The sequence below is a fragment of the Oreochromis niloticus genome, linkage group LG13 (assembly GCF_001858045.2).
Source record: "Oreochromis niloticus isolate F11D_XX linkage group LG13, O_niloticus_UMD_NMBU, whole genome shotgun sequence".
NCBI classification, from domain to species: Eukaryota; Metazoa; Chordata; class Actinopteri; order Cichliformes; family Cichlidae; genus Oreochromis; species Oreochromis niloticus.
This window is the reverse complement of record NC_031978.2, coordinates 12,040,308-12,067,639: the sequence shown is the minus strand read 5'-3', so window position 1 is coordinate 12,067,639 and position 27,332 is coordinate 12,040,308. Positions and strand designations below refer to the sequence as shown.

Sequence of the window (27,332 nt, the reverse complement as noted above, 5' to 3'; positions counted from 1 at the left end):
GCCCTCTTTTTCTTTCCCTTGACACTTGGTAACACATATTACACCATACTGCACCATATGTCAAGCGAGTGCCCTCTTGCTGAGTGAGAGCACTGCAAACGAAATGCACCTGGCCATAATCAGGCCCAACAACTGAGAAAACTACTACTACTACTCATTTCAAATATACAAGGGAGACACAACAGATTTTAGATGGTTTTCATTTGCATGTAAATCCTTGAACATTGAATAACATTTAAGAGAATTACAAGCAGAATTGCTAAAAAGAAAAAAAAGATTAAAAAAATTGAACAGCACTTTTTATTGTATTGGAAAAAAAGAACAAATACAGGACCACAACACGTGCTCGCTGAGTGTTATTAATATGTCAAGCTTACATGGCACTTGTGGTGTTATTACAGCAGACTGAAAGAACATACCAAAGAAAAAAAATGCACCACATTGTTTTTAGCCACTGCTGCAGTGCACAGGTGCTCATAGGGGACTCATTACCCATTCCTCACATACAGGTACAAATTTGGCAGTGGTTCCAGACTTTTGAAAATGATGACGCATGATGACACCCACGTTTGCTTCCTGACTACATGCGCTTTCCTGACTCATCCCCATTTTCTACAACCAGCCAATCCTCTGCCTTCTGCTTCCACTGGCACGTGCATGCCCAGCATCCGCGAGTGGTCCTGGCATAAGGGTTTTCAGGCATTTTAGTGAATGTAAATTTCTTCTGAATGTGTGGATGTATGGCCATATGTTGAAATCTTGTCATTTTAAAAAGTTAACATCACTCTGAGGTGATGCAGCACCCGAAGGCTGACATGTGAAATTTCCAAATGTCGCAGCAATATGTTTATAGATTATCTGGTGATAAATTATAGTAGTAGGAGGTAATGCGTGATTAATGGGAGAAAACACTCCAGCTGCTGAATGTGAGTAAAGTCTGCCTGAAGGCAACAAAATGTATTTTGTATAGTTCATTTTTCCTCATGATCTGTTTCTGTTGTCAGTATTTATCTCTAGGTTCACAGACAAGCTGCATTGTGTTTAATTTGAACGTGGAAAACATTCTTGTTTTTGAATACAAGGAAGACTGAAATGTAGATAATGTTTTATTCAAATGCAAGAAAAAAGGTAGTTCGGTTAGATTTATAATGACACTTTATTCCATAGACAATAACCAGATAACTGCAATATTACATGTACAGTGTTACAGAGAGCCATCCATAAATCATAAATTCTTGTTTTTAACGTTAAATCACAAGAAATGTCACCAGAATACATTTTTTATCATTCTCATAAATAACAAAATAAAGAAGAGAGAGTTTCATGGCAGCACATGTACAGCTCAAGGACGGTAATGACTCAGTTCTAGGTGCACTCGGAGCCAGATGTTGCATCTTGCACATGTTAAATGTACCTTGCTGTGCTTCAGGATGGATCGTGTATTGTTTTTCTTCATTTGAATGGAATTAGAGTATCATCATCTTATTGTACTTTATTGCACGTCGCTGTTTTGTTTTTTTTGAGTTGTCCAGGCAAGAGTCAATTTAAAATTGCAGGATAGGTTATTGGTCTTGGCGAATGGTGTGCTCTCCAGAGAGGCTCTCTAGTTATTGCTGAATCAATGGATCCTTGATTTTCAGCACAAGTAGATCAAAGCAGGCTTCTTGTTTGTAGCAGCAACCTTTAGCTTTGTGGACTGAAATGACCATTTCACCTACAGTTAGCTGATTAAAGTAAGCTAAAGAATATTGAAAACAGGGTCTTACACATGAACTTTACTGCTACATATATAATCAAATATCTACTAAGCTTCTAGTGCTTGAATTCTGAGACCAGCCTGAGTCTTTTTAGCTCTATAGCTAAGTGGGTTGAGGCTTTTAAGTTGGTAGCAGATTACAAATGCCATGCTATTTTAGGTAATATTAGTTTGGTTTGCTTTCCTCTTATGTTTCTTTTTTCCAAGCGTGTTTGTCTTCCTCTGATTGCTCCTGTACAATGATTGCAACAATTACTTCATACAAACACAAACAAACTCATGAAAGACAACTTTCAAATACAACAATGCCATGCACATAGCTTCAGCATTGGAGAAATTTAAACAGATTGCCTGGCTCGCTGATATTTAGTTATTTGCAACACTAGAGCACACCTAAACTTTTCTAGCATGTATGCTTTTTCCGCATAACAAATTTTCTTGTTATACAATACGCCGAAGGTCATCATTTACCCTGAAGAGATCATTAATCTACGACACGGTTAACAAATGTGGCAAACTCTCAGCTCTCACACTCAGCTATAGCCACTCTAAAGTTTCCAGTTATCTAAACAGGAATTTCTCTAGACTTCAGGTGGAAACATAGTCCGATTAAAACCCTTCCTCCCTTTGTTTACTGCCGCAACTGTTTATTCCTTCTCTTCATTCCTGGCCTGAAACACTGCACAAAAGGTGACATTTGACTCCTTTGTTTACATGATGTGTTTTGTGAAATGAAACATAATGTTCTCGTTGCCAAATGAAGAACACATTGCACTTGAGATACAACATTTGACAGTTCATGCACCACGGAGCAAATTTTGCTGCTATTTTGAAGCTTGATGGGCTGCAAAGAATCATCTACAGTTTAGTCTTTCAGTTTGAAGCAGTATGCACAGTGTGCCATCCTCGTATAGCAGTTTTCATCAAAAACAGTTTCCAAAGTTAAACTCTCTGTGTACAACAATTTACATACACAGTATTCTGATTTACACACGTCCCGATTAAAAGCAGATTTAAAAGACAAAATGTATATATGTATATATATATATATATATATATATGTATAGTACCACACTGATTTTAATGATTTCACATTCGTTAAAAAAAGCGACAGAATACTTACAATATTTTACATGGCAGATTAATACAATCATTTACTTTTACAGATCCTTAGAAAAAAATACCAGTACACTGAATATCGCGTAGAGCTACTATGAAAAAAGGCGCTCAAGTTTGGCATATGGCACAACACGTAAGCACAAGGAATTCTAGTGATTACAACAGGTGTTACAGTCCTGCTTGGCTAAACTTTTTCAGAGAAGTGACTCCACTTCAACCCTTACCTGTTGTAATGGCTGCTTAATTATACACTGGTAAAAGCATACGTCTGCACTATTTGCTGCAACAGCACACACTGAAGGTTGTGCAGGACGGGCTGATGAAAGTTTTTTGCTGGTTTAGAGCATCCACAAGGATGCACTGTGGTAAACAAATATACATTCGTACATATGTCAGATTTTGCAGAGAAAGTACAATACTGTACTACATCTGTGCTTCATGGTGAAATCGTTACCGAGTGCAGTGCAACTCACAACTCATCTTCTTGAAGTGGCCAAAGTTTGAACGGCACTACGTAGATCACTCAACGGAAATTTCTGCTAACCAGGTGTAAAAGTGAAAAGCTGCTGATCTGATATAGAAGCAGTGTCAGGCGCTGTAATTAGCTATGAAAGACATTTTCTCTATGGTCATGTCTTCATGCAGTTACACAGGAAAAGAACCAACAATAAGCAGATCCTGTGCCGCGCAGCAACACGATGATCTGTTCTTTTTAGACATCTGGAAAAAAAGTGGCAGACTGGTGTGAAGCCATATGAGCTTGACAAATACAATTAACTGATTTATTTTTTACACTATAATGAATTAGTTAATACGAGAGACTTTGATAAATGGGGCAGCTCTGTACAAAGCAGAAAGAAGAAAACAAGACACATATACCAATCGGTGGCTTGTGAAAGTGGCTTTTATAGTTCTGTCAGTATATTTTTATGTTTAATGCACATATTGAATCTGTGTAGTCCATACAATACTAATGTAACACAAATACCGCTCAACTTAGTGCAAAAACTTCAATTCAGACACCCTGATATGGTAATGACTGGTTTTCTTTGAGTATAACTTGTATGAGTTGAGTATGACTACATGGTGAAGGTCCCCCCTGCAAATGTTAAAAACAGGACAGTTCTTCTTTATACATTTGTATGAGAGGTATGTGCATTCCTTTTAATCAGATGTGGTGGGTTTTTTGTTTTGTTTTGTTTTAAAATAACACAGTGAAGGCTCCTGTACTGTCAACAGCCCACATTAAAACAAAACCTGCTTCCATTTTAGATTTCCAGCTACCTCGAGGCCACCTGGGCTGTAAAAAAGGGATTCAGCATTATAGCATCGTTATCTCCTTTGACCAATTTTGTTGCGTCTTAGTTGAATATTTTACAAATCTCCTTTTGGCACAGTGATAGGCTAAAGACGCCTTATTCTCCCATTTAAATTCTCCCATGTGTCTCCTCATCATAGATCCTGAGGTCTATCATTTTTGGCCATGTAGGTGTGGAGCTGTTAACAGATAGAATTTAGGGATTGTTTTGGCTTAGACTCACACAGACCTACATTTGAAGCATGTGCATCCAGTAAAAGAAACATGCCACAAATCCACTTCACAAACAGTCCGCATATGCTACCCAATCGATGTAACCAATGTGTAAAAAAGCTTGCACAGCCATGTAGTTAGGTACACTAGCTGGCAGAGTAGTGGCCTGATGTGATGCAGTTAAGCATTCTGGCTAAAATGTTCTGTGCTGTTGTGTCTTAGCCGTGTCCTGAATGGTTGTGTGAATGTGGCTTATGTGTACGTGGATAATCAGAGCCCCGTGGTGACCTGGGTGACTTCTGAGTTGAGATCGTCATTGGGAACACTGCCACAACAGCGAGAGTCCACTGACGACCCCTCCAAGGCTAGTCATACCTGCAGAGAAAGAAAGGATGTTTATCTTATGTGCACTTAGTTACACACTTTGTGAACCCATGGCCATGAATTCACTAGAAATTCTTGGATAAGTTTGATGTTTGGTGATATATTCATTATTGCTTTGTTGCTGAGAGTTTGATACTGCCTTCATCTTTGTAAAGCAAACATGACTGTTTCATTTAATGGTAGGTCCGGACGTAGACACAATTTAAATATAAACAAGAAGCACTGCAGTGAAGTGCAAGAAGTGCAGTCAGAGCTCAGCTAGCTAAATATTATGGAAACAAATTTACTCTTGTGGAAATGTTGTACATGCTTTCAAAAAGTGCATCGTACTTTGTTGTTATGAATGTGTTTAATAAAGAACGAAAAAAGGATTTATAAGAATTATTACAAATACATTTGAACTGAAACAGGCATATTTTTGAGTAAGGACTTGATCCTAATGGGCCCATCTGATAGGAGGATAAACTGAGATAGATGAAGAATCTTAACAAAGTGTACCCTACCATTGTAATTTCAAGACCCTTCAGTAGTCATATTAGTAGCAGTTATACACATCAGAGTGGGAGCATAGAGGGCTGGGCTGGAACTGGGTTTAAAAGCCCACCAGTGAGAGGAGCATAATAAGAAACAGGTGAACTCAATCAGACGTTAATGAAGATAGTGGGTATTTTCAAATGTCATTTCCCATAACTACATAATGCTGTGTTCAATTTGAGACAACACTGTGCTGTTAAAATTCGCCTTGTTATGCAGTATACATAGTTCACGGTATGAAATGATGTTACAGCCTTAGCCTAAGTTAGCCTAATGCTAGAAGCAGGAAGAGACATTTTTAACTTGGTTCTGTTCAAAATTAAGACTTGAGCCTCCCCTAATTTTTTATGAAAAAGAGAACTGGGTGAAGCAAATTTATTGAAAAAAAGGTTTAACATACGCGGAAACACGGTATTTAAGGCAAAACAGTCTGTTTAGGATCATTGTTCTGCTAAAAGAAAATGAAGCTATCGCCAGTTAGATGCTTTGTGGTATTATAAAATCTGACAGTACTTTTGTACATTCATAATTCCATCAGTTTGACAAAATCCCCCAAACTACTGGGTGAAATAAGGCTCAAACCATGGCAGAGCCTTCACCGTGTTTATGCTTTGATTTTCACAGCGCAGCCAGTGAGAAATGACTGTTTCCCTCTCTTAAGAAATGCTTCTCTACTGCCACCCTTCTATTGAGACCTTTTCTGATGAGGCTACAGTGAAGGGGCGGATGCATCTCTCAGGTCCTGTGTCATGTCTTTGCTAGATTTTTTTCTGTTTCTGAAGAACACGACTTTCACATGTTGTTCATCTCCTATTGTCCAGTTTCCTCAACTTTTTAAGGACACACCATACATGCAATAGCATTTTGAGAATCACCTTGTTGGTGAAAAACCAGAGCTATTTTCTGACTGTCACACTGTGTCGTCTTTTCCTTTTGCAACTTGCTGTTAATGACAAAGTGCCTAAAGATACAATTTAAAAGGTTGTCTGTGACTTGTAGACATGGCACTAGTTTGTGCTTTGAGTTAGGTGTCTTTCTTATGCTCAAATGGTTCATAGGTCAGTGTTAACAAGCTTACCAAAAAAACCCCACTAACCCCAACAAATAAACCCCTTGGAAATTGTCAGGCATAAGAGCTGGACTGAAAAGCAGCATATCCAGAGAAAATCTAAGAAAGACCTTAAAAAAACAGGAGAACTGTTGTTAATAAAAATGTCAAGAAAGTCTGGCTCCTTGGAAGCAAGATATGAAAAAATGAAGGCAGGCTCAAGACTTCTGCACAGTACTGCATGTCAGTTTAGATTGCACACTTTTTGAGGGTGCACAGTGACTTTCATTTTCTCTGCTTCTGGCAAAAAAAATTATGCAAGCCAAGCTTACCAGCTGTGCCACCAACTGTACAGATATTTGGAAGCTGTTGATGTTCTCCTTTAACATTGAAACTCAGCGTGAAAGACTCTTCCACTAAATGCTCCTACCTAACTACTCCTTTAAAAACATTCAAGTAATACAGACACTGGTGACCTGTTGATTGGACCTTTCTCCTGTGTTTGCGCTGATGTGTTCGCGCTGTGGGATCTTGCGGCTACTGGCTCCAGTCCTGGATGAATTCTGTATCTCCAACACCGAAGGACTTGGGGTGCAGAACTCACGGAAACAACGCTTGAAGTTCTCATCCAGGTAGCCATAAAGGATGGGGTTTAGACTACTGCAGGAGACAAAAAACAGGATCAAAGCTTATAACAAGCACAAAAATCAGCCTCAAGCTAAATTCAACTTTACTGTATAATGTGGTTTCCTGATAAAATCCTCCTATTATCCCATCCTACACCCTTTTCCTTTTAAATTAATAATTCTAAAAATAATTAGAATCCAGAATTTTGAAGAAAAACAAAAACAGTGCATATTTTTCTCTGCTAGGTACCTGTTGGTGTAGCCGAGAGCGATGCAGAAATGCCAGGTGATAGTCTGGAAAGTGGAGTTGGGGATGGTGATCAGAGCTGAGATGATGACAAAGATATGGATAGGAGTCCAGCAGACAATGAAGACGGCAACCACTACAAGGACCATCCGGGTGATTCGACGCAGATTCCTGTCCTTCTCCTGTGTGTGAAAAAGTTAGGGAGATTAGTGATGGGTACAAGTCTGGTGAAAAGATGAAAAAGAAAAAACTGGAGAAGGCAGCATGGCAGGGAAAGATAAATAATAACGAAAGAATGACAGAGCAGAGAGGCTAGTGTGTGAAAAGGATGGAGATTAGAGAATGTAATCCTGTAAGGAAGGATGAGAGAGTAAGAGGAGAGAATTAAGAGCTATAAGCAGTAACAAATCCTATGTAGAAGAATGTTTACTCTTCCTTTTATTTCTGCTTTAGGATGTTTTCATTATGCAACAACTCAAATACTGAGTGAAAGGTTACTGTCGTGCATTCCAGTGTGGTGTTACCTTACCATTTATCTCCCCCCTTTGACTGAAAAAAGACAACTAGCTTTGAGGTATTTTGGTCATTAGACTCTTATGCTGAAAAATAGTGATTTGCCTTTATAGAAAAAGAACATGCAGTCCTTTTTAAAAGCTGGGACCTATTGGTGTTGTTGGTGGGGTTTTTTTTGGTATATTTAAATGTTTTTCATTGAATCGTTATTCATTCAGAGTAAGCTGATGCTTTTTAAAACACGGCAGCAGAATTTTCATTCTACCCATATTCATGCTAGTGAGCACTAAGAGGTTAATTAAAACTAAGCCGCAACCTCAGGCTTAAGTTGATTTTCCCTAATTACTTGGACTTGAGAGCAATGAGTGCACCATATTTGCAAGCATGCTCTGGGCAGGTTGCTATTGTGCCTCATTATTCTGAAAAATAAAATCAATTAGGTTTATACCCTAGGTTTAATAATTTTAGAAAATGCACAATTTGCATCTAATTAAATCCCCTTGACAAAATGCAACAAAAAAAAGTAATTATATATGCAATTTTGGGGCTTTTGAAAGAAAACGCATTTTCCCAACCTGGGAGCCCGACAGCATTCGCACGCTCTTCAGCCGCAGGATCATGAGGCCATAGCAGACAGTGATGATGAGGACGGGCATGATGAAGGCAAAGATGAACACACAGATCTTGAGCAGGGTGTCCCAGTACCAGGCAGGGTGGGGGAAATTCAGCTTGCAGTCCACTGTGTCTGTGCAGGTTAAGGAGACACAGGATAGGGTCATCATAAACATTCATCATATGCATGTGTAAGTATTTAACATAAACTCTATTTTTGCTTGCTGCCTATTTTTTTTTTTTTTTATAATCATCATTGAAAACTATTTAAAAAATTACTGATTAGAAAATGAACTGTGGAAATTACTTTCATAAGAGTCCAAATTTTCCATTCTTTAATTTATGAAAAGGGGTTGATTATAATCACTTTCAGTTGTAATATTTTATTATTGGACTCTAATGGTTAGATTGCAGTTCAAAATAATACCTAATAAAACTTATTATACTAAATAAACCCAGGCTGGGTCTTGGTGCAGCTCCACAGCTGCCTAAAATATGCTGTTTTACGACCCTCCCCCCTCACGTTAAGCTAGCTTTCTTCTGATTGGCTTTCTCTTGCAAACAGAAGCGTTGAACAGAAGGTGTGCTCGCAGACAGAGCGGCATGCTCGAAACGACCATATCAAGAATCTCAACTTTCACTGACATCATACAGAGCCAAGAGCAGCCTGAGCTTTTGGGCTTGTAGGGCTTACGTATATAACCTGACCTCAGTATTTGAAACTTTGGGTATGTATACTATGAGCTCTATAGTCACAGCATACACATACATAAGATAGGATATAAACGGGTCCCTTTTAACTGCCTCTTTAAAATGTGAAAATGCAGAAAAATAATTTTTCAGAGGGCAGTGTCACATCTTCAAAATAGTCTTTTTCTAAAACTAATTATGGAAAGCAAATACAACCAAAGAAGAAGCAAAATCCCACATTTGAGAAATAAGCAAATTACTTAAAATGCTGTGGATGATTTGGTGCTTTACATATTCGTCATATATATTATTATTATATTATATATGTATTCAGCCAACACAGGGGAACAGATCTCTTGTTCTTTATGCTTATTAAGTTTATTTACAGATAGGATTTAAATACACATGCACTATCACTTGTTTTATGGATGCTACACATTTAAGTATGTCTATTTCCTTTCACCAGCATGATCTCAGACTTATTGTCAAACTAGATAAGTAGGGAAAAAATTATTAGTCCATTGTTCAGTGCTATTTTATGAAGCAACACAAAGACAGCAATGTCTCCCTGAAGCTGCCTGAGAAAAACCTTTTCACTGAAAACTGTTATGTCAAGGTAAAGCAATCACGTCTTTAAGAACCTTGCCTCCACAGCCCACAGCTTCGCAGTAAATCTCCTTTTACTCTCTCTTCTTAAACAGATTGAAAGAATGCTTGAGTTTCATTTTTATTCAGTTACCGTCTTTACCACTGCATTTGCGCCTGCATTTGCTCCTGGATATGCTTCTTTTTTTCCTTGCAAGCAGCTTTTTGGTTGTGAAGACAGCTGTATTTGACAGCAGCCAGAACTAGTTATTTGAGCAGTTACACAATAAATATTGTAGTTTCTCTTCATTTACAGTGTGCTGGAGTGTGTAACTGCTTTTTCAAGCAAAAATGAAGAGACTGAACTGAATGTGTTCATTATTGTTTTGTAGTTTCTGTGCCATTGTTGAAATGCTGTTTGTAAAAAGAAGAATTGCATAGGGTGTGTGTACATTTTACCACAAAAAATTATTTAATGTTTAATTCCAAATTTGGGTAACTCCTAACAACTTGACTAGTTTACTAAATGTATGATGAATTTTGGGGTGTTAAATACAGTGAAAGAAAAAAAAAAATGGCTACATATACTTGCAAGGGTTCATTTTGACTTCCCATTGAAAAACTATAGCTTTGGCTGGTAGCTTACTTACAAGGGATCACCACAGCGTTTTTGCTCTGGTAGATTTTTATGCTGGATGCCTTTCCTGACACAACACTCAAGGGGTTTGTGTCTCCTCTCAGGATCAAGCCAGGGATCTTTTGCTTATTAGGGAAATGTGTAAACCACTACAATACACTTAACTCCCCATGGAAATCAATGAGATAGTGTACTTGACAATAACAGTACACTTGATTGCCTCGCAACACATGTTGTTTACACACTTTTTGATGTGAGGACTTCTGTATCATGAGCCAGAGTGAGCTAACAGGCAAACAAATGGGGGGCTGGAGTTAGATAAGTGGTAAATAATTATTCGACAGAATAATGGGTTAGGGGTAGAGTATTGAGCCAAGGTAGAGTGGGGCAAAGTAGATGTGTGCAGAAGTGGACAAGTTGATAGCTGTGCAGATCAGTGAAGGAACCTTAGTTGAACCGAGCAAAGAATCCAGATTGTGGGAAACTGATCTGAGCAAGTAAGTAGAGAGCGCAAGGGAGCAGAGAATGTAAATTGGACAGGTTTCAGGAGTGCACAGCGGAGCTGAGGAAGTGAAGGGCTGCAGATAGGATGGAGTTTGAAGGGATGAAGGCTGGCTGCAGGTGCGGTAGAAGTGGGTGGTGTGACAAACTTCCACTCTTCTACTTTTAGAATATGTAATTTGCTACAAAGTGTTCCTTATTTTGTTGTCACTGTGGCCAACTGTGTGGTGAATTTTGGAATTTAGACAAAGGCTGGATCAGTACGCGCTGGCCAGCGTTCTGTTCTTTATTTTGGCGAACCCAACATGACTTTATTATCGAAAATTCATTTTTAAATTTGTAATTTAATGTTCTTCTTCTAAAATAAGTTAGTTGTTTAAGTGTGTTGTTTTTTTTATTGGTGGATTCTAGATTTTTTTTCTTTCCTTTTGCCAGTTCCAAACATGGATAAATGGGAGGTTTGTACCATCAACTTTGCTAAATCGAATATGCCGATTCATCTGCTGTTGCAACCGCTTGGGAAATAAGGGAGCAGCTGAAAATAAAGTTAATGCAATAATCTAAGTAATTTGTAAAACTGAATCTCTACTCTTTATTTTGCCACAGCTTATTTATAAACATGGGTGAAAACAGACAACTTCTTCAAGAAATTAAATGATCTTTGCTTTGCAGTTTTAGGGTCAAGGATGCTTTTAGCGGAGCTATTTCATTTAGCTTTAAAGTTGTCCAAAAAGCAGCACATCATCATACGTAAGGGACAGAACAGGCTGATGGCAAATGACTCAAAAAAATGACATAATTGTCTGCAGAGAGAACTAGCTGTTTTCAAATTTACTCACTAGATGCTAGCAGTTATTGGGCTAATGTTTCACTCACTGTCTATGTAGCAAAACTTAAATCATCAAGATTATTGTGATGAGGTCAGGCTGCTAACACAATATGTAGTATGTTTACTTTACAATTTCCCCATTCATGCTAAAATTGAAGTGCTACAAATCAGGATCAGCATTAGTGATACATGTGTTCATACTTAAAGTGACAGTAGTGGAGGCCATGAACATGACAGGCAACCCAATTGCAGAGGAAAGAATCCAGTTGCAGACATTGACAATCTTGGCATTGCGTGGCGTCCTGAAGTCCAGTGCTTTGACGGGGTGGCACACAGCGACGTAGCGGTCGATGCTCATGGTGGTGAGTGTGAAGATAGAGGTGAACATGTTGTAGTAGTCGATGGACATCACCATCTTGCACAAGGCGTCCCCAAAAGGCCAGGTCCCCATTAGGTAGTTAACACTCTGGAACGGTAGCGTGCTCGTCACCAAGGCGTCAGCCAGAGCAAGGTTGAAAATGTAGATGTTGGTGGCTGTCTTCATTTTGGTGTATCTGCACAGAAGACACATATTGGATATGTAAAAGGTCACACATGTTGTATATGTTTTTTTTTTGGGTTTTTTTGTATTTATTTGATCCCTTTTTAGCTGTTCTGAGTGTCTTTATAGGTATCTTGTCTTTTTTATTTGCAGTAGAGAACATGACCAAGAACTAGAGATGGACCGATCCGATATTTCGTATCGGTATCGGTCCGATACTGACCTAAATTACTGGATCAGATATCGGCGAGAAATAAAAAATGTAATCCGATCCATTAAATATCAAAAAAACACCTCACAAAACTTGCGACATGGCGTAACTCTGCTCATAACCATAGCACGTCGGAGCAGTGTGCGTCACGTGATAGAGCGGCTGCGTGTATTTGTAGCCTCGCTACCAAACCAGCATTTCATCTCCGAGAAAGTTATCCCAGAGAGAAGTAAAGCAAGTGTGTAAGTTCATCTCTGAATGTTTGTAAAGCATTCCCATTTTAAGCTTAACAACCAATATATGGAGCGACTACCTCTCTCTCTCCCTCTCCTGTTGCTACTTCTATCGTGAAACTGCTTAATGATCAGCTGATCGGCTTTTCTGTCGCGAGTCCGTCTCTCTTCTTTGTTTTTGGTCCACTTTGCACCAGAAAGAGGAAACCAGCGGCTGAACAACAGCAGCACGTTTAAGCTTGATAAGCTGTTGTTAGAATTTATTTAATATTACTTTCTACACCAGGATCCTTTTCTAAGTAGCTGACGGCTGGTAACTGTGCAGGGGCGGATCTAGCAAAGTTTAGCCAGGGGGGCCGATAGGGCATTAACAGGGAAAAGGGGGCACAAAGACATACTTTTCTTTCTTATTCTCATTTAAAATATCTAGCTTTTAATAAATAATTATCTGAATCTTACACCCAAAGTTTTAATCTGATGTAAAATGTATAGAAGTCCATTACTGTATATAGTAACTTTTAAGTCTAATATACCCTAGTAAGCTATAGTCTAAGGAGCTTGGAAAGAAAAGCGTCTGGACTTCTTTGAGTTGCTTGAAGCTATACTACTTTTTCCTTTGGGAAAGTACCATCTGTGAATTCTGCAATTCTGTTGAAGAAAGATGTTGAATCTATTTAATTATTCTTGAAAAATAATTTATTTCTGTGCATTTTTTTTTTCACCCTGCATCAAATTAAAGTTGATTACATCGATTAAGCATCATGAGGTGGAGGGTGGGGGGTGGTTCCCTATTTTTTTTTTTTTTTTTTTTTTTTTTGCTGGGAGTTTGCAACCCTATTAGTTAGGTTGCTTAATATTTCTGCTAAGTACTCTTTAAAATACCAGAATAGGGAGGATGGAGTAGGTTTAAGTTTATTAGATTGATCAGTGTTGCTGAACTATAGAATATTTTGGGTGCAGTGTATTTTTTACATACAGGTATAACAGAATAGCTTTAGTGTTGTTGTTTATTTAAACTTGAGTATGAACTTATACAAAATGCAGCAAGATATTATAAAAACAGTTTTATTGATTAAAAAACACACTATATCGGATTCATATCGGTATCGGCAGATATCCAAATTTATGATATCGGTATCGGTATCAGACATAAAAAAAGTGGTATCGTGCCATCTCTACCAAGAACCTCTGATCCACTACTGAGGTCTGACTCTGCAGCACAAACTGGTAACAGTCACTTCAAACAGTGGCTCTAAACCATTAGCTCGGTGACCCTTTGGGCTCGGCAGGCCTGTTCAATAATTATAACTTGATGTTTTAAACACAAACAGAGAATTTTTCTCATTTGATGAAATGAAAACAAAAACATATGTGAAATTCCAAAAACTGACAAAAGCCCTTAGGACAAGATTTTTTTTTCAGTCTTTACTTAGAAAGAACACTACTTCAGCTAGTGTAAGAATAAAGAAAGAAAGCATCAGAAGGATACATATAAATAAAATGCAAAATTTAAAGATGGAACCACACAGACGTGACCATTTGCTGAATATAAATACCCAGGCTTGCATTGTTTCCTTGTGACGCAAGAATACTGTATGATCGGGGCAAAGTATCTTGAAATGATTTCTGAATAATTCAGACCTCTTTTGTGAGCTACTAGCCCATTTTGTCATAGAAAACATTCAGCTCCATTTATTGAAAAGATTACCAGATATTACAGAATACAAATTAACCATAAAATTTAATCCAAAAATATTTAAAGAAATGTATAATTAAAAAATTCCAGTTTCTAACAGGCAGATAGGAAAAATTGTTTCTTGTATGTTCCATATTATATTCATAGAGTATAGAAATAATGATAACAGAGGGCCGTTAATAAAGGACTCAGTAGAAAGGTCAAGTGAATAATATTGACTAAAAAGACATTGCTGAAATAAACCTTTCCCTTAGGCAGCAGTAGCTTTTCTGTGATCTGAATGAAGAGTGATCAAAGCATTTCAAGGATGGTCCTTTTAATAGTATTTCACAAAAATGTCCCTTCAGCCAGTATGGTGGAAAATTGAGCAGAGGGGGTAGTTCAAAGAGAATGGAAAATGGTGGTGTTTATAGAAAACAGAAGAAAGCATGGATCCATTTCCACAGAATGAAGAGGCCTGAAAATAAGTGACTGAAATGGCTCCACTGTTTACAGCTCTTGTCAGCAAAGACATATTCTGTGTTTATCGCTTCCTATCGTTGCGATGAGCCGAGGTTAAGGCTGGATCCCATCAAAAAGATCTAAAATCACGTATCTTTTATCTCATAACCTCAGCATGCAAGACCCAACTGAATTATTAAAAACCCTGTTTTATTTGTCATCCTTTCTAGGTGACATCTGGTTTTCATGGTAAAATTATAATGAAATTATATAAAATTCATGGGTGAAAATGCTGTGAAAAATTCAGCTCCAACCTGCAACATCGGACCATGTTTAAGGCTTTAAAGAGTGAAGCCTGGCATATTTAATCACGCTGCTTTAGTCTCTCATAATGTTAAACGTTAGAGGGTTCCCTGGTGATGTCGATATGCCTGCGAGGTATTACAGAGTTCCACAGAGTGGTATTAGACAGTAAAGAGGTAATCGACTCAAATAATGATGCTATAATGAAGCTGTCTAGGAGTTAGATTTTCCCTGTGAAATACACTTTAGTTCTTGTCACTCATCAGTTTTAGTATTCCAGCTTATTATTATTATCTTCATTTAGATAACAGATGATTCAGATGACTCCTAATGGTGGTGTAATCTATTTTTAATTGTTCATTATTATTCTTATTAGATAAACCAGCAGCATTACCGTAAAGGCTAGACACAGGGGGAAACAGCTTACCCGTCCATGTAATCTGTTTAACAAGAGAATAAAACTAGAGCTCAACTGATATTGGTTTTTTATGATCAAAGTGCTGTTTAAAAGAATAGTCTTGTTTTATTGTCACAACAAGATTACGAATCTGCCCGACTCTTCTTGGATCAGCTGGTTGTTTTTGCGCCCAGGGAAGCTGCATACTTTCCTCTGGCGGACAAACTATGGAGCGTAATGTTGGCTGAAGCTGTTCGTTGCTTCTCCCGCTAATATCGACCTATATACCAGTCCCCTTGATGCATTGGTCAGGCTTTAAAGGTTACCTTTTTTTAACCTAAATGATACCAAAATAAGTAAAAAAATGATAACAATAGTTGTGAGGCAGATATGAGGCTTGTGTTTCTTAGGCTCAACAGATGCATTAGATGCACTGCCAGCTGTATCAGCCAGACATGAAGGAGATGTCAATCTTTCATGCCTAATTCTCTTGCCATAAAGGGAGCAAGCACATCTCTAAAAAAATGTCTTAATATCCAAAGCACAAGAGGAATTGTGCTGTTCTAACAGTATTCCATGTAAAGACTACTTAGACACATCCCTGCTGGGAGGTTATTAAATTAATGAATGAATACACAAAGTGACAATGATACATTACACCCACTGGTCTTAGCTGTATTAAACCTCAACTGTCGCATTACTGCCAAGGTAATTTGCATCGTTTTTGTTCTAGCACTGTCCTCAGTAATCCCAAATCCTCTTAATAACCAGAGATGACAGTTAGTTCATTAAATTCTGATTAACTGTAACTCAGACAGCTTAGTGTGTTTGTTATTTCAGACTTTATTTGCACTGGGACCGACGAGACACCTTGTGATGAAGTAAAAGCTGTCACCCCCAAACATAGTAGCTTGATAGAGCTCAAAGGGAATTTCAGCATCCTTTTATTGAATTGGAGACTCCTCCAGCTAATAGCGTTCTCTTCCTGAGCGACCTGACCGTTTGCCACAGTCACTTTGAAATTGACCGAAAATAGCCTCCACAAATCCTCACACATTTGAATTTTTATGTCCGCTACTGCCAGAGCTACAGAGCACTTGGTTAGCCTGTAAGACTCCAGAGCAGCCAAGTCTGATAGGACTCCTTACCTTGATGGCTCCCATCACTGCTGGCTTCCACCATCTGGTTCAGTGATTACAGCCACAACAGGCACCAACCACCGTGCAGACACAGCTCTTTACAGCTGGTCTGCAGATCTGATGATCGATCTGTGCGCTAGGGCAGTGGTCCCCAACCCCCGGGCCACGGACAGCAAGCAGGAGCTGTTCCCTGACCCAAAGGTGCACTGAAACAAACACCTTTTGTCCACTGGAGAAAACCCCAATATACAGCATTGAACTGTTGGGGATTCCATGATACTCCCTCCAGACTGTCATCTATCATCAAGGACAATTGCAGATTATAACAGAGTCCAGGGCCTCTCCAATAGACTGTGGGTGTTGAGAAGACATGAGTCCAGGCCTATGTTACCTCTTCAGGCTGCATCCAACAGGGTCACATGGGTGAAAGCCTTGCCACTAAATGCTTTCTAGATTAAGCTCCCTCCCAAGGCCTGGCTCCAGGATGAGGGCTGGGTAACAGTATCCCCAAGAGGGTAGAGTGGTCCTCTGTTCATTTATTCTTCTTATGGGTTACCTGAATCATTCTTCATCTGGCCCCTCAACTAGGACCAGTTTGTCTATTAATTTGAGAGACCCTAATAGGGATAAAAGCCCCTGAAAACATAGCTCTGGGATCCATGGGACACACAAACCCCTCCACCATGATAAGGTAGTGATTTATGGAGGGCACAAATTAGATTGCAGAATATGTTTTAGTGAGTGAAACTGTGTTTAGAGTTCGTAGAAAGGTTAAATGAAATCTGTAAATTATGTCTGTCAATAAAACTGCTTAAGGTTTTGCCATGAGTGATTGATTCAATAAACTGGCACTGACATATATCACAGACTCAACTGAAAACTGAAAAAAAAGCAGAAAATTGATCTTATTTAAGTAAAACCTACATTTTAAATCCACCTGACCACAGTTCTTGTATAAAAAGGGACAAAAATGATGGAGTAGTCTACATCTTTTGAAGGGTGGAAACTTGCCCATAACTTTGAAATTATTGGTAGGACAAGAATGTAAAAGTAAAGTGCAATCTGTGTCCAGGCCGGCAACAGCTACCCAGTGGTCCAATAACAACACTAAATCTTTCCAAGCACCTGTAAAGGCAGTATATTATTAACACAAAGCTAGCAGCAAAAGACCTGTGCAGCCAGAGTGCATGCTGATACACCCAAGGAGCCAGAGCTTGATGTTCAACAGGTAACAAACACAGAGATGAATGGGCTTGTGTATTACATATCAATAAAAATGTTCTAGGTTTCTAGAGCAGACTTCAGCCTGTAAACTGCTCCTTTTTCTCTGGTTTTTGTCAACTTGTCAGATTTATTGTAATATTAAAATACTAAAAGAAAGCATGTATATTCTTATGACAAGGTTAGGGATTTATATTGACATGGGCAGATATAACTTAATGTTTGCATCTTAGACCATGCTCTTTTAAGTGGTTGGAAGCAATATGTTATACATCGCTTTTGTTTGAAATTCCAAGACTTTTTTATTGTACTATCACTTAAGTTTGCGCACAATCTCTAGTCGACTTTAGCTTTGTGCTTTAATTTTTCCTGCCCTAGGCACAGCAAAATGTGGTCGCTGTAAGATCCTTCCATGGCAGTAGTGCCCTGAAGTTATTTAGTATAAATCATACTGTCCATGATAAAACAAGAGGGAGCCAGAGAGAGACATCTGGGAGTTTATTATATCCCATTTCAGCCATGAAGAAAAGGTAATGTGTAGCTGGAGAGCACCAAATCATATTTAGGCTTGTTCACATACAGCAATGACTGATTTACCCTACTTTAAGCTACCGCACACACAAGCAAAAGCAATGGTTGAAAACCACAAACAAAATTATTGTGATTATGTGCATTGAGCTTGTTACCCTTTGAAATGGTGGCTTCAAAGAAAAGAACCGGGGTTGCAACTACATGCAATCAGTCAATCTTCAAGTGACTTCGGTGCATCGAGACGGTGACAAAAGGGGAATGAGCCAGAGTCATTCTATCATTCTCATCAGTTCTGCATCAACTTGCAATTAAATGAGGTGATTACATATATTTGTTTGTGGTGATACGGTGATTAACTTGGTAAATTAGTGAAAATCACAAATCTGTTGCTATCTGCAAATTTGCATGAGCATAGATAGAAATTCACATTAACGACTTACATTCAGAGTCTGACTACAATTTTATAGCTCTGAAGCAGTAATTCTGAAATTCCTCAACAAATAGTGATGTAGTTGCTGCACAATCACAACAATGTAACTGCAAATGATACAGATGCTCATACAGGAATATGACAGCATACAGAAAAAAATTGGCAAACAGTTTTGAAATAAGTCCCTTATTGCAAAGAGATGCCTTGTAGACAAGTTGTGGTCAGAATGACTGACCTATTGATTGCAATATCTTGGCAGTCTGTCTGCATTTATAAATTAGATGGCAATTATCTACAAACCATCACTCCACCAGGCAACCTGTGCAATTGTCTTGTGGTCAAGACGTTGAGGGTGCTGCATGCTCAGCTTTTGGTAGGACAACTCTCATCAATAAATAAACAAATCAATAAATGCAATCACTGGGCAGTCACTGTTTTTTTCCTAGTCGAAAAAAGATTACTATTTTTGCTCTAGTGTGACCTAGCCCTTAATAACTTAATAATCAAGTTATAATCAAGTAACAGCATAAATGCATTTCTTGATCAAATAAAATAATATTGAGTCTTAGTGTTTCCCTGTTTCCGTTTTGTAACTTTTTTTAAAAAGCTTTTTTGAATGTTTTTTTAAAAATATTTGCTAAAATGAGTAATGGGAACCGTAGGATAATAAGATAAACTAGCTAACTTGACTGCTTTTGTCTTAAAATAAATCCCTTGTGCCCAGCCAGAGGTCACTTTAGGAAGGACACTGGGCTTACAAACAAGCATCCTAACTCAACTGATGCCAAGCTGCTGCTGTTTTCTCCTGGCATGACTCTTGTTGACCAGGATTTCTAAATATTCTGGTTAGATGGCATATACTGGAGTAGTACTTAAACCAATAACAAAAAGACTCAAGTCTGATTTGCCCATTACTCAATCCCAATGGACAATAACAATTGTGTGGATTTTACTTCAATCCTCCCAAGTTTTCAGCACGTTTTCACTCCTGAGGTGTAATATAATGATGATTTGTCAAGTCCCACGGCGTTGCTGAGGAACGTGAAAGATGACCTTCCGCGTTCTTATGCTATGCGCCGGGTTATGGATGAAATCCAGTAGAATGATGCTCCCGCGGTAATACACGTTCCAGCCATGTATTCCAGCCCTAACCCTAACCAGCACTTTAATGATGTTAGATAGTGTTTTCCAAAGGGATTTAAGGAAAACAAACGTACATGTGTAGATTATAGACGGTTCTCATGTTTCCTAATTTTTCCGATCTCGTGATCTAGGGATATGTTGGGTGCCTGGAAGCGTAATATATCGACGATTTGTCACCTAGCTTAAAATGTTACACTTTGGGAATGAGAACGTTTTGCAGAACGTGTTGCAAGTTTTCTAAACTTTACCACTCTTCTATCAAACTGTCAAGCTTCTCACCTAAAATGAGTGTAGGCTAAATTTGTTTTACCAAATACCTTCAAGTTAAGCATTCAGCTAAATGCTGCTTACATTACCTTGTGTAAAAATGAAAACACGCTTCACTTAGTCAAACATAATCAAATGAAGCACAACAGTAGTTGTATATCAGAAGAAAATGAATTAATCTGTTGTTTCTGTCATTTTCAACCCTTTTTATTAAATTGTCTCATTGCCCTGCACTAGACTTGCAACCTGTCACAGGTGTACCCAGCCGTTTGTCCTATGACAGCTAGGATAATGGCTCACGTCTCATTAGCAAGGTTATATTATCAAGTGGCACTACACTTCATTAAATACATATTTATTTGCAGTTGCAAGTTTATCAGTATTTACAGGCAGGAGGAGGTCTGATACTGAAAATACCAGCAGGTATTAGTCAAAATTAAAACCCTTTAGGCTTTGTGCAATGCTTGAATGACTTTTGTGTTATAATAATTGGCAACATAGAGCTACAAAATGGATATCTAAAGAGAAAATTACACACTGTTACTTTCTAAAGTTTAGAATTCATTTTCATGCCAGCAGCAATTATTTGATAAATATCTTTCATAAAGAGGATACAGATCTCCCACGAAGTTCTCATTTTGGAAGTAAACTTTGACAACTCGCATAAACAGAAGATAAGAACATCATCTTGTTGTATGCCAGTAAACAGACTGCAGATAATGGAGTAAATAATCAGTCCGTTATTGACAGAAAGTGACATTAGAGTCACAGAGAGACAAGGCAGAAATAATCATCGGAAAAGTAAAAACCTTTATTATGCTTCTTGTGTGAATAAACAGCACTCAAAAATAATTTTAAAAAAACCCCCAACAGAAACTGCTTCGTCTAACTGTAAAAAAACATTCAAATGGAATTCTCCTGGACCACTAAACCACACGGACAGCAAATAGAAAGATAGATGTACAGTAATGGGTCTTAAAACCATTCACAGCAGTTCTGAAATATGTACAATTCACAGCCTTCCATCAACTCAATAGCTGCGGTTCCCTCCTACAGGGAAGAAACTCTGTCATTCTTGTTTCTCATCCATCTTCACCTCTCCTTAAATGAGAAAACTAGATTGTGTAATGATAGCAGATTATCCCTGAGACAATTTTGACATAAATTACATTCTACAAACTCATCACACCTGATATAGTCAAAGCGAAAGGAACAAGCTGTCCTTGAGGATTCATTATTTAAACATTCAGATCGTTTGACAAATATGTCGATGTCTTACTGTGCCATTCGTTTGAATAATTTTCCATAAAGGGTTCTTAAACGGGTGGCAGCTGAGGATTGGTTGTTTTAATATACACAAATTCAGCAAGTCATTTTAACATGCCAACATGTGAAAAATTTTTATTATGATAAAGCCCTCTTTTTTTACTCATACGCTCTGTGACAGCCTAATATAACATAAATTATGTTGGTTGACAGATTAATAAAAAGAAAATTAGACTAACTTCAAGCTTGGCTTCCTAATTAGTCCCATTTGTTGTTGCAATGTAGAGCAATTGGTGATTGTTTGTTTTGGGCTTTTGTGTTACGGTAAAGTTAATCTGGTTATACATTTAGACATTCAAGTTTCATTGCACACCATTGAATGGATTAGAGGAAATTGGTGGGAGAGTATACACCGATCATGCATAATAACACTGCCTATCACTTAACAATGGCACCTGTTAGTGGGTGGGATATATTGTATATAAATTTTGTCCTCAAAGTTGATGTGTTGTAACCAGGAAAAATAAGTGTAAGGATTTAAGTGAATTTTTCATGGGCTAAATTATGATATCTATATGACTGGGTTGTAGCATCTTCTAACTTTTTTGGGGGTTAGCAACAGTGATGAACAGGATCATGAGTAGACAAGCCAAAGCTTGTGATTGATTAACTGATTGATTTTTTTTTTTTGTTATTATTATTGTTATGTCTGTTTTTTATTACTATGTGCATATTAGTATTGTACAGCACTTTGGTCTACCAGGTGTGTTTTTAAAGTGCTATATAAATAAATGATGATGATGATGATGAAGGCTGGCCCATGTGGTCCAACATGGACGAGATACGGTAGCTCTAATTGCTGAAAACTTAATGCTAGTTCTGATAGAAAGAAATCAGATCATACAGTCCATTGTAGTTTGTGGCATATGGAGCCCTGTATGAAGGTCAGCTGAAAGGACCAGCACATGAGCATCAGACCTGGATCACAGTGGTCTGATGAATCATGTTTTCTTTTACATCATGTGGATGGAGTGTGTGTGTCGCTTACCTGGGGGACACCCGGCACCAGGATGCACTATGTGACACGTACCAACTGCCTAAGCATTGCTGCAGACCTTTCAATCAAACGGTATTCCCTGGACTATTTCTGCAGGATAATGCGCCTTGCCACAAAGCAGAAAGGGTTCGGGAATGGTTTAAGGAGATCATCAATGAATTTAGTGACCTTTCCCGGATCTCATTCCAATTGAGCACTGGTGGGATATGCTCGAGAAGTCTAATCCATGGAGCCCCATATATATATAGCATATATATGCTATATCCATACAATATGCATATATAGTATATGTACTGAACAGGCAACCAACTTTGACTGTGGGATCATTTTTCCTTACCAAAAAGAAAAAAAAATCATCATAAACAAACCTGCTTTAAATCACATCATGAATCAGTATGCATAATTACAACCATGCACTGAGAGCACGCTCATTGCAAACAGTACCCACAGTAATAAAAGTGAAAACGTACGTGTCTTTGATGGCATATAGTGTACAAAGCAGGAGAGACATTTTTTTCTATGCACAGAAGTAGATTGACGAACTCTCCACACTCACTCCAAGACACCTGGGGTAACCAAGTGTGAATCCAGAACATCTTCAACACATTTCAATGTGTTTTTGTAATTTTCTACTGTGATTATGTTTTAAAACTGGCTCCATGAGCTGATGATTGACCTCTTTTTAGTTCCAAAGTGTCTGGGTAGACCCATACATTACAAATTCTTCATCGGTCATGGCCATGATGCTGCAGATTCACTGAGTTATTATTAACCAAATATTAAACGTGAGCCTGTCTGCTGGTCAACCTTTTCATTACCAAACTGCCTCATTAGCAGACCAACCAATGATGTCCCAGGTTAGGTGCTGAGAAAGGCCATGAACTAAACAACTGATGCTGCTGTCTCTGATACTAGATGCTAAAGTGACAAAAAGAATGAAATTGAAAATCTACAAAGTCTACAAAGTTTAATGTGAATGTTAAAAACTGCCCCAGCATCAGTGAAGGAAAAGTTCTCTCTCTCTCATATTAAATTATTTAATTTATCTATCAATTTTTGTTTTTAAATCTTTATCTAGGACAGAGAGACTGAACACTATTTATACCCACACCTACTGTATATTCAGAAGTACCAATGAACCTAACATGCATGCTTCTGGACTGTGGGAGGAACCCCCCCCCCAAAAAGGCACAGGGAGAACAGCAGACTCCACACCCTCCACGCCCCAGCTGGCCAGGAAGCTCAAACCCTGAACTATCTTGCTGGGAGGAAAGAATACTGACCCCTGCACCACTGTGGATAAAATGGGCCTGAAAACTAACGGCATATACACAAATACAAAAACTCTCCATTGTTGCGAGTAATTTTTTGCATGTGCTTCCTGCGTGATTGCGCTGAAGCAGGCTAACCCCAGGTGTTCAATAACAAAGGATGAAAATTGGACCATTATTTCAGGCTACCAATAATCTACAAGCCTTCTTTTCCCTCTGGTTCAACAGAAAACTAAACACCGAGACAGTAACAGACGTGAACACATATGAGCTGAACAGGCAGGAGAGAAAAAACATTCTGCCTTCACAGCATGTCCCTATGAAAGTAAACGGCATGGAGCCATTAAAATGTCCCTGAATGTTAATTAGTCAATAACTGTGCATTTTCACATGTGAGGGTCGCTCTTCACCATGGCAACAACTGTGACCAGGGATAAGAGACTATTATATCAGGCACGATTAAATTTAACGTAACATGCTGTAACATTTATTTGCTTTAATGTTTCTGTGTGGGTTGAAAAATAGCTCAGATTTAATGATGGAGTGAAAAGAGAAACAATTTACTTGCCAAAAATGGCATCATCTATAAACTAGAAAACTAACGCGGTATGTATATTTTTCTTCTCATTGCCATTAGCTGAAGCTATGTAATGGGGTCGGCACCAGAACATTATCACTCTTGTATAATTCACAGGAAGTAGGAATGATTGAAAATAATTCACTTTAGCTTCATTCATTTAATACCGTAGTAACAACAGAAAAACAGGCACTGAAAAAAGCTGTGGAGATTACCTTGTCAAGATACAAAAATACCCCATAAAACAATAACAATTATTCAATATTAGCATAAAATTTATGTTTTGAAAATATAAGAATGGTTCATTCCAAGGACAAAGTAGCCAAACAAAAGCAAAAGAACATCATGTGTGCTATGCGGTGCAGTGCCGTAATGTGTCCTCAGATATTTATATACGAGAAACAAAACATCCACTCCACAAATGCACGGTACGAGGAGAGCTACCTCAACAGAACAAGACTCAGCTGTACACTTTCTTTTAAAGGAGAAAAGACAGTCTTTTGAGGATGCTAGGGTTCACATTTTGGAGGAGAGAGACGGTTTGAGAGAACAGTAAAGGTGGGCATTTACGTCCGCTGTGAATGACCCTTGTTTAACAGAGGTTATGACTTACAGCTATCAGATTCCCTTCCCAAGCATCTCAACCTCAACTCACACCTTTCTTCAAGAGATCTTAATAGCTCACATGACAGCGGGGAGAGAGATTTCACACCTTGGACCAGGTGTGAAATCTCCAAGGAGACAACCAGAACTAGGGGTTAAATACTCCGGACTTTCCGACAGTTGTTTTGAAACTGAACAAACCTTTTGGAAGCGAGACACAACATGTACATGAACCTAAAGGAGTCCAGTTGCCTTCTTTTCAAGGCAAGCACTCAAGACTACCATGACCTGGATGACTAACAGGCTATATTGACACAAAGTAAACATTTCCTTAGTGTTTTGGTTGCCTGTTATGTTTGATGTGTAAAATGGATAATCTTGGAAAGATAACAGATATTAGGAGACTAATAGCTTAGCAGATATTAAATAATTTGGGCACAACTATAAGCTTTGATTTGGCTGTAGTGAATCAACCGTCTTGTCATCATATTTCAGTAAACGTCAAAGTAACAAGCCACACACTCAACAGTTTGGAACAGATTCCGATTACTTTTTATGGCTTTTGTTACACAGCAACCTAAACATAATCCGTCATTAGCTGACGAAGCTCGCCAGCATGTTTGCAGCCCTGTGTATGATTCATTAGCTGCTCATGGCTACAGACAAACCATTAAGTCCTGGTTGCTGAAACAGAGGCTGCTCATGTGAACAGACATCTGGATGCCTCTGGCTCTGACCAGTAACACAGTGCATGCACAGTGTGAGGAACATGATGGATATGGGTGCACAGGGTGTGACTGTGTGCATGTCTGACTCACGGGCATGTGTTAATGTGGTGAGCAGTGATAGGATGTTGAGACTGGAAGTTAGAAGAAATTGATGTTTTTTTTTTCTATTTAGTATATACCAGGACTGTTACAATATCCGGTTTTCACTGTAAGTTACACAACTACTACAGCCACAAGGACTCGCACTAATGACACTGTGATGTCTACCGAATGTATGAGATTTACCTTTGTTTACTGTGTTTTGTTTATTTGTTGTTGCGTTCTTTAAAAAAGAAAAAAGAAAGAAGAAACGGTTTTGCTTTTTTTTATAGTGGACGCGACTGCTCTGATTGACAGGTGCCTCACCTTCACTAACGGGGTGGCTGTGACTCAGGCAGTAGAGCAGATCAGCTACCTACTGGAAGGTTGGTGGTTCGATCCTTGGCTTCCCCAGTCTGCATGCCAGCTTGCTCTCCGATGTATTCATTGGAGTGTGAATGTTGGTGAGATTGCACTTAAGTATAGAAAGAAGTGGGTGTGAATGAGGTATGTTGTATACAACGCTTTGAGTACTCCGGAAGAGCAGAAAAGCGCTATATAAGAATCAGTCCATTTACCATGTACTAACTGGAATTACTGAGCTGGAGCTCCTGATCACGTCTGTGTTTTTGATGCATTCGGGGCAATTTAATGGATGTATCTAACACGCAATGGCATACTCTGTGGTAAAGCCCATACGAGAAGTTTCTGCTTTAGCTTTCGTGAGTTAAATTCTTGTGTTTCATGAGTCCCTTAGCGTGTAGATTACATTAGTACAGTTTGTGGATGCAACATGCTAACAAAGCTTGCTAGCATTAAGGGGTAACTCGGCATTCCAATGTCTCATTCATATGAGGTAACTCCTGACTTAAACCAACATTGAGGATTCAAAATGTCCAAAATTAATGGGGGACATTACAGTATGTGCATGAATCTTTTATACTAAAAAGCCACTTTGAGCTGCTCCCTTTGCACATTTCACTCCGCCTATTTGATTTGGCAGCTTTTTATGTTTGATGCCCTTCTTGACAAAACCCCAAAGGGATTTGTGTTTCCTTCCAGCACGGAACCAGGGAGCTCTTACTTGTTAAGCAGTTGTGTAAAGCACTATCAAATCCATCTTTCACACTAAGGGAACCAAATACCAATAACATAACCCCCCTCCCCAACATCATTACACCACCAAGACCACTGATGTTGTAGCACAAACTGAGACTCATCCAACAATGCAGCATTTTTCCAGCCTTATATTGTCCAACTTTGGTGACTGTGTTTAAATTGTAGCCTCAGTTTCCTGATCTTAACTTGTAGGACTGGCATATCCAGTATGGTCTTCTGCTACTGTAGCACATCTGCTTCAAGATTCAGAAATGCCCGTATGCATACCTTGGTTGTAACAAGTGGTTGTTTGAGTTACTGTTGCCTTTCTATCAGCTTCAAGCAGTCTGGCCATTCTCCTATGACCTCTAGCTCTTGAGTTACTGCTGTATGATTTACTGATCAGACATTTATGTGAACAAGGAGTTGAAAAAGTACCTAATGTAGCGGCGAGTGAGTGCATACGCAGAGTGAAACTGCATCCAGTAG

The 27,332-nt window shown here is 38.6% G+C and overlaps 1 protein-coding gene across 2 annotated transcripts in view; it reads right to left on the bottom strand.

The window, feature by feature from the left end:
• Positions 1–1,943: 1,943 nt before the first annotated feature.
• The window catches only part of oprm1 (opioid receptor, mu 1), a 41,624-nt gene continuing 16,235 nt past the window's right edge, over positions 1,944–27,332 (bottom strand). The window contains exons 2-6 of one of the 2 annotated variants that reach the window (XM_005474307.4): positions 11,814–12,166; positions 8,334–8,503; positions 7,249–7,427; positions 6,862–7,032; positions 1,944–4,781 (exon numbers count right to left, since the gene is read on the bottom strand). In XM_005474307.4, the coding sequence (XP_005474364.1) occupies positions 4,772–4,781; positions 6,862–7,032; positions 7,249–7,427; positions 8,334–8,503; positions 11,814–12,166 (883 nt within the window). In that variant the 3' untranslated portion in view covers positions 1,944–4,771. Of the gene's footprint in view, positions 4,782–6,848; positions 7,033–7,248; positions 7,428–8,333; positions 8,504–11,813; positions 12,167–27,332 lie in introns of both variants that reach the window. The other variant, XM_013271204.3, reaches the window with a different exon arrangement.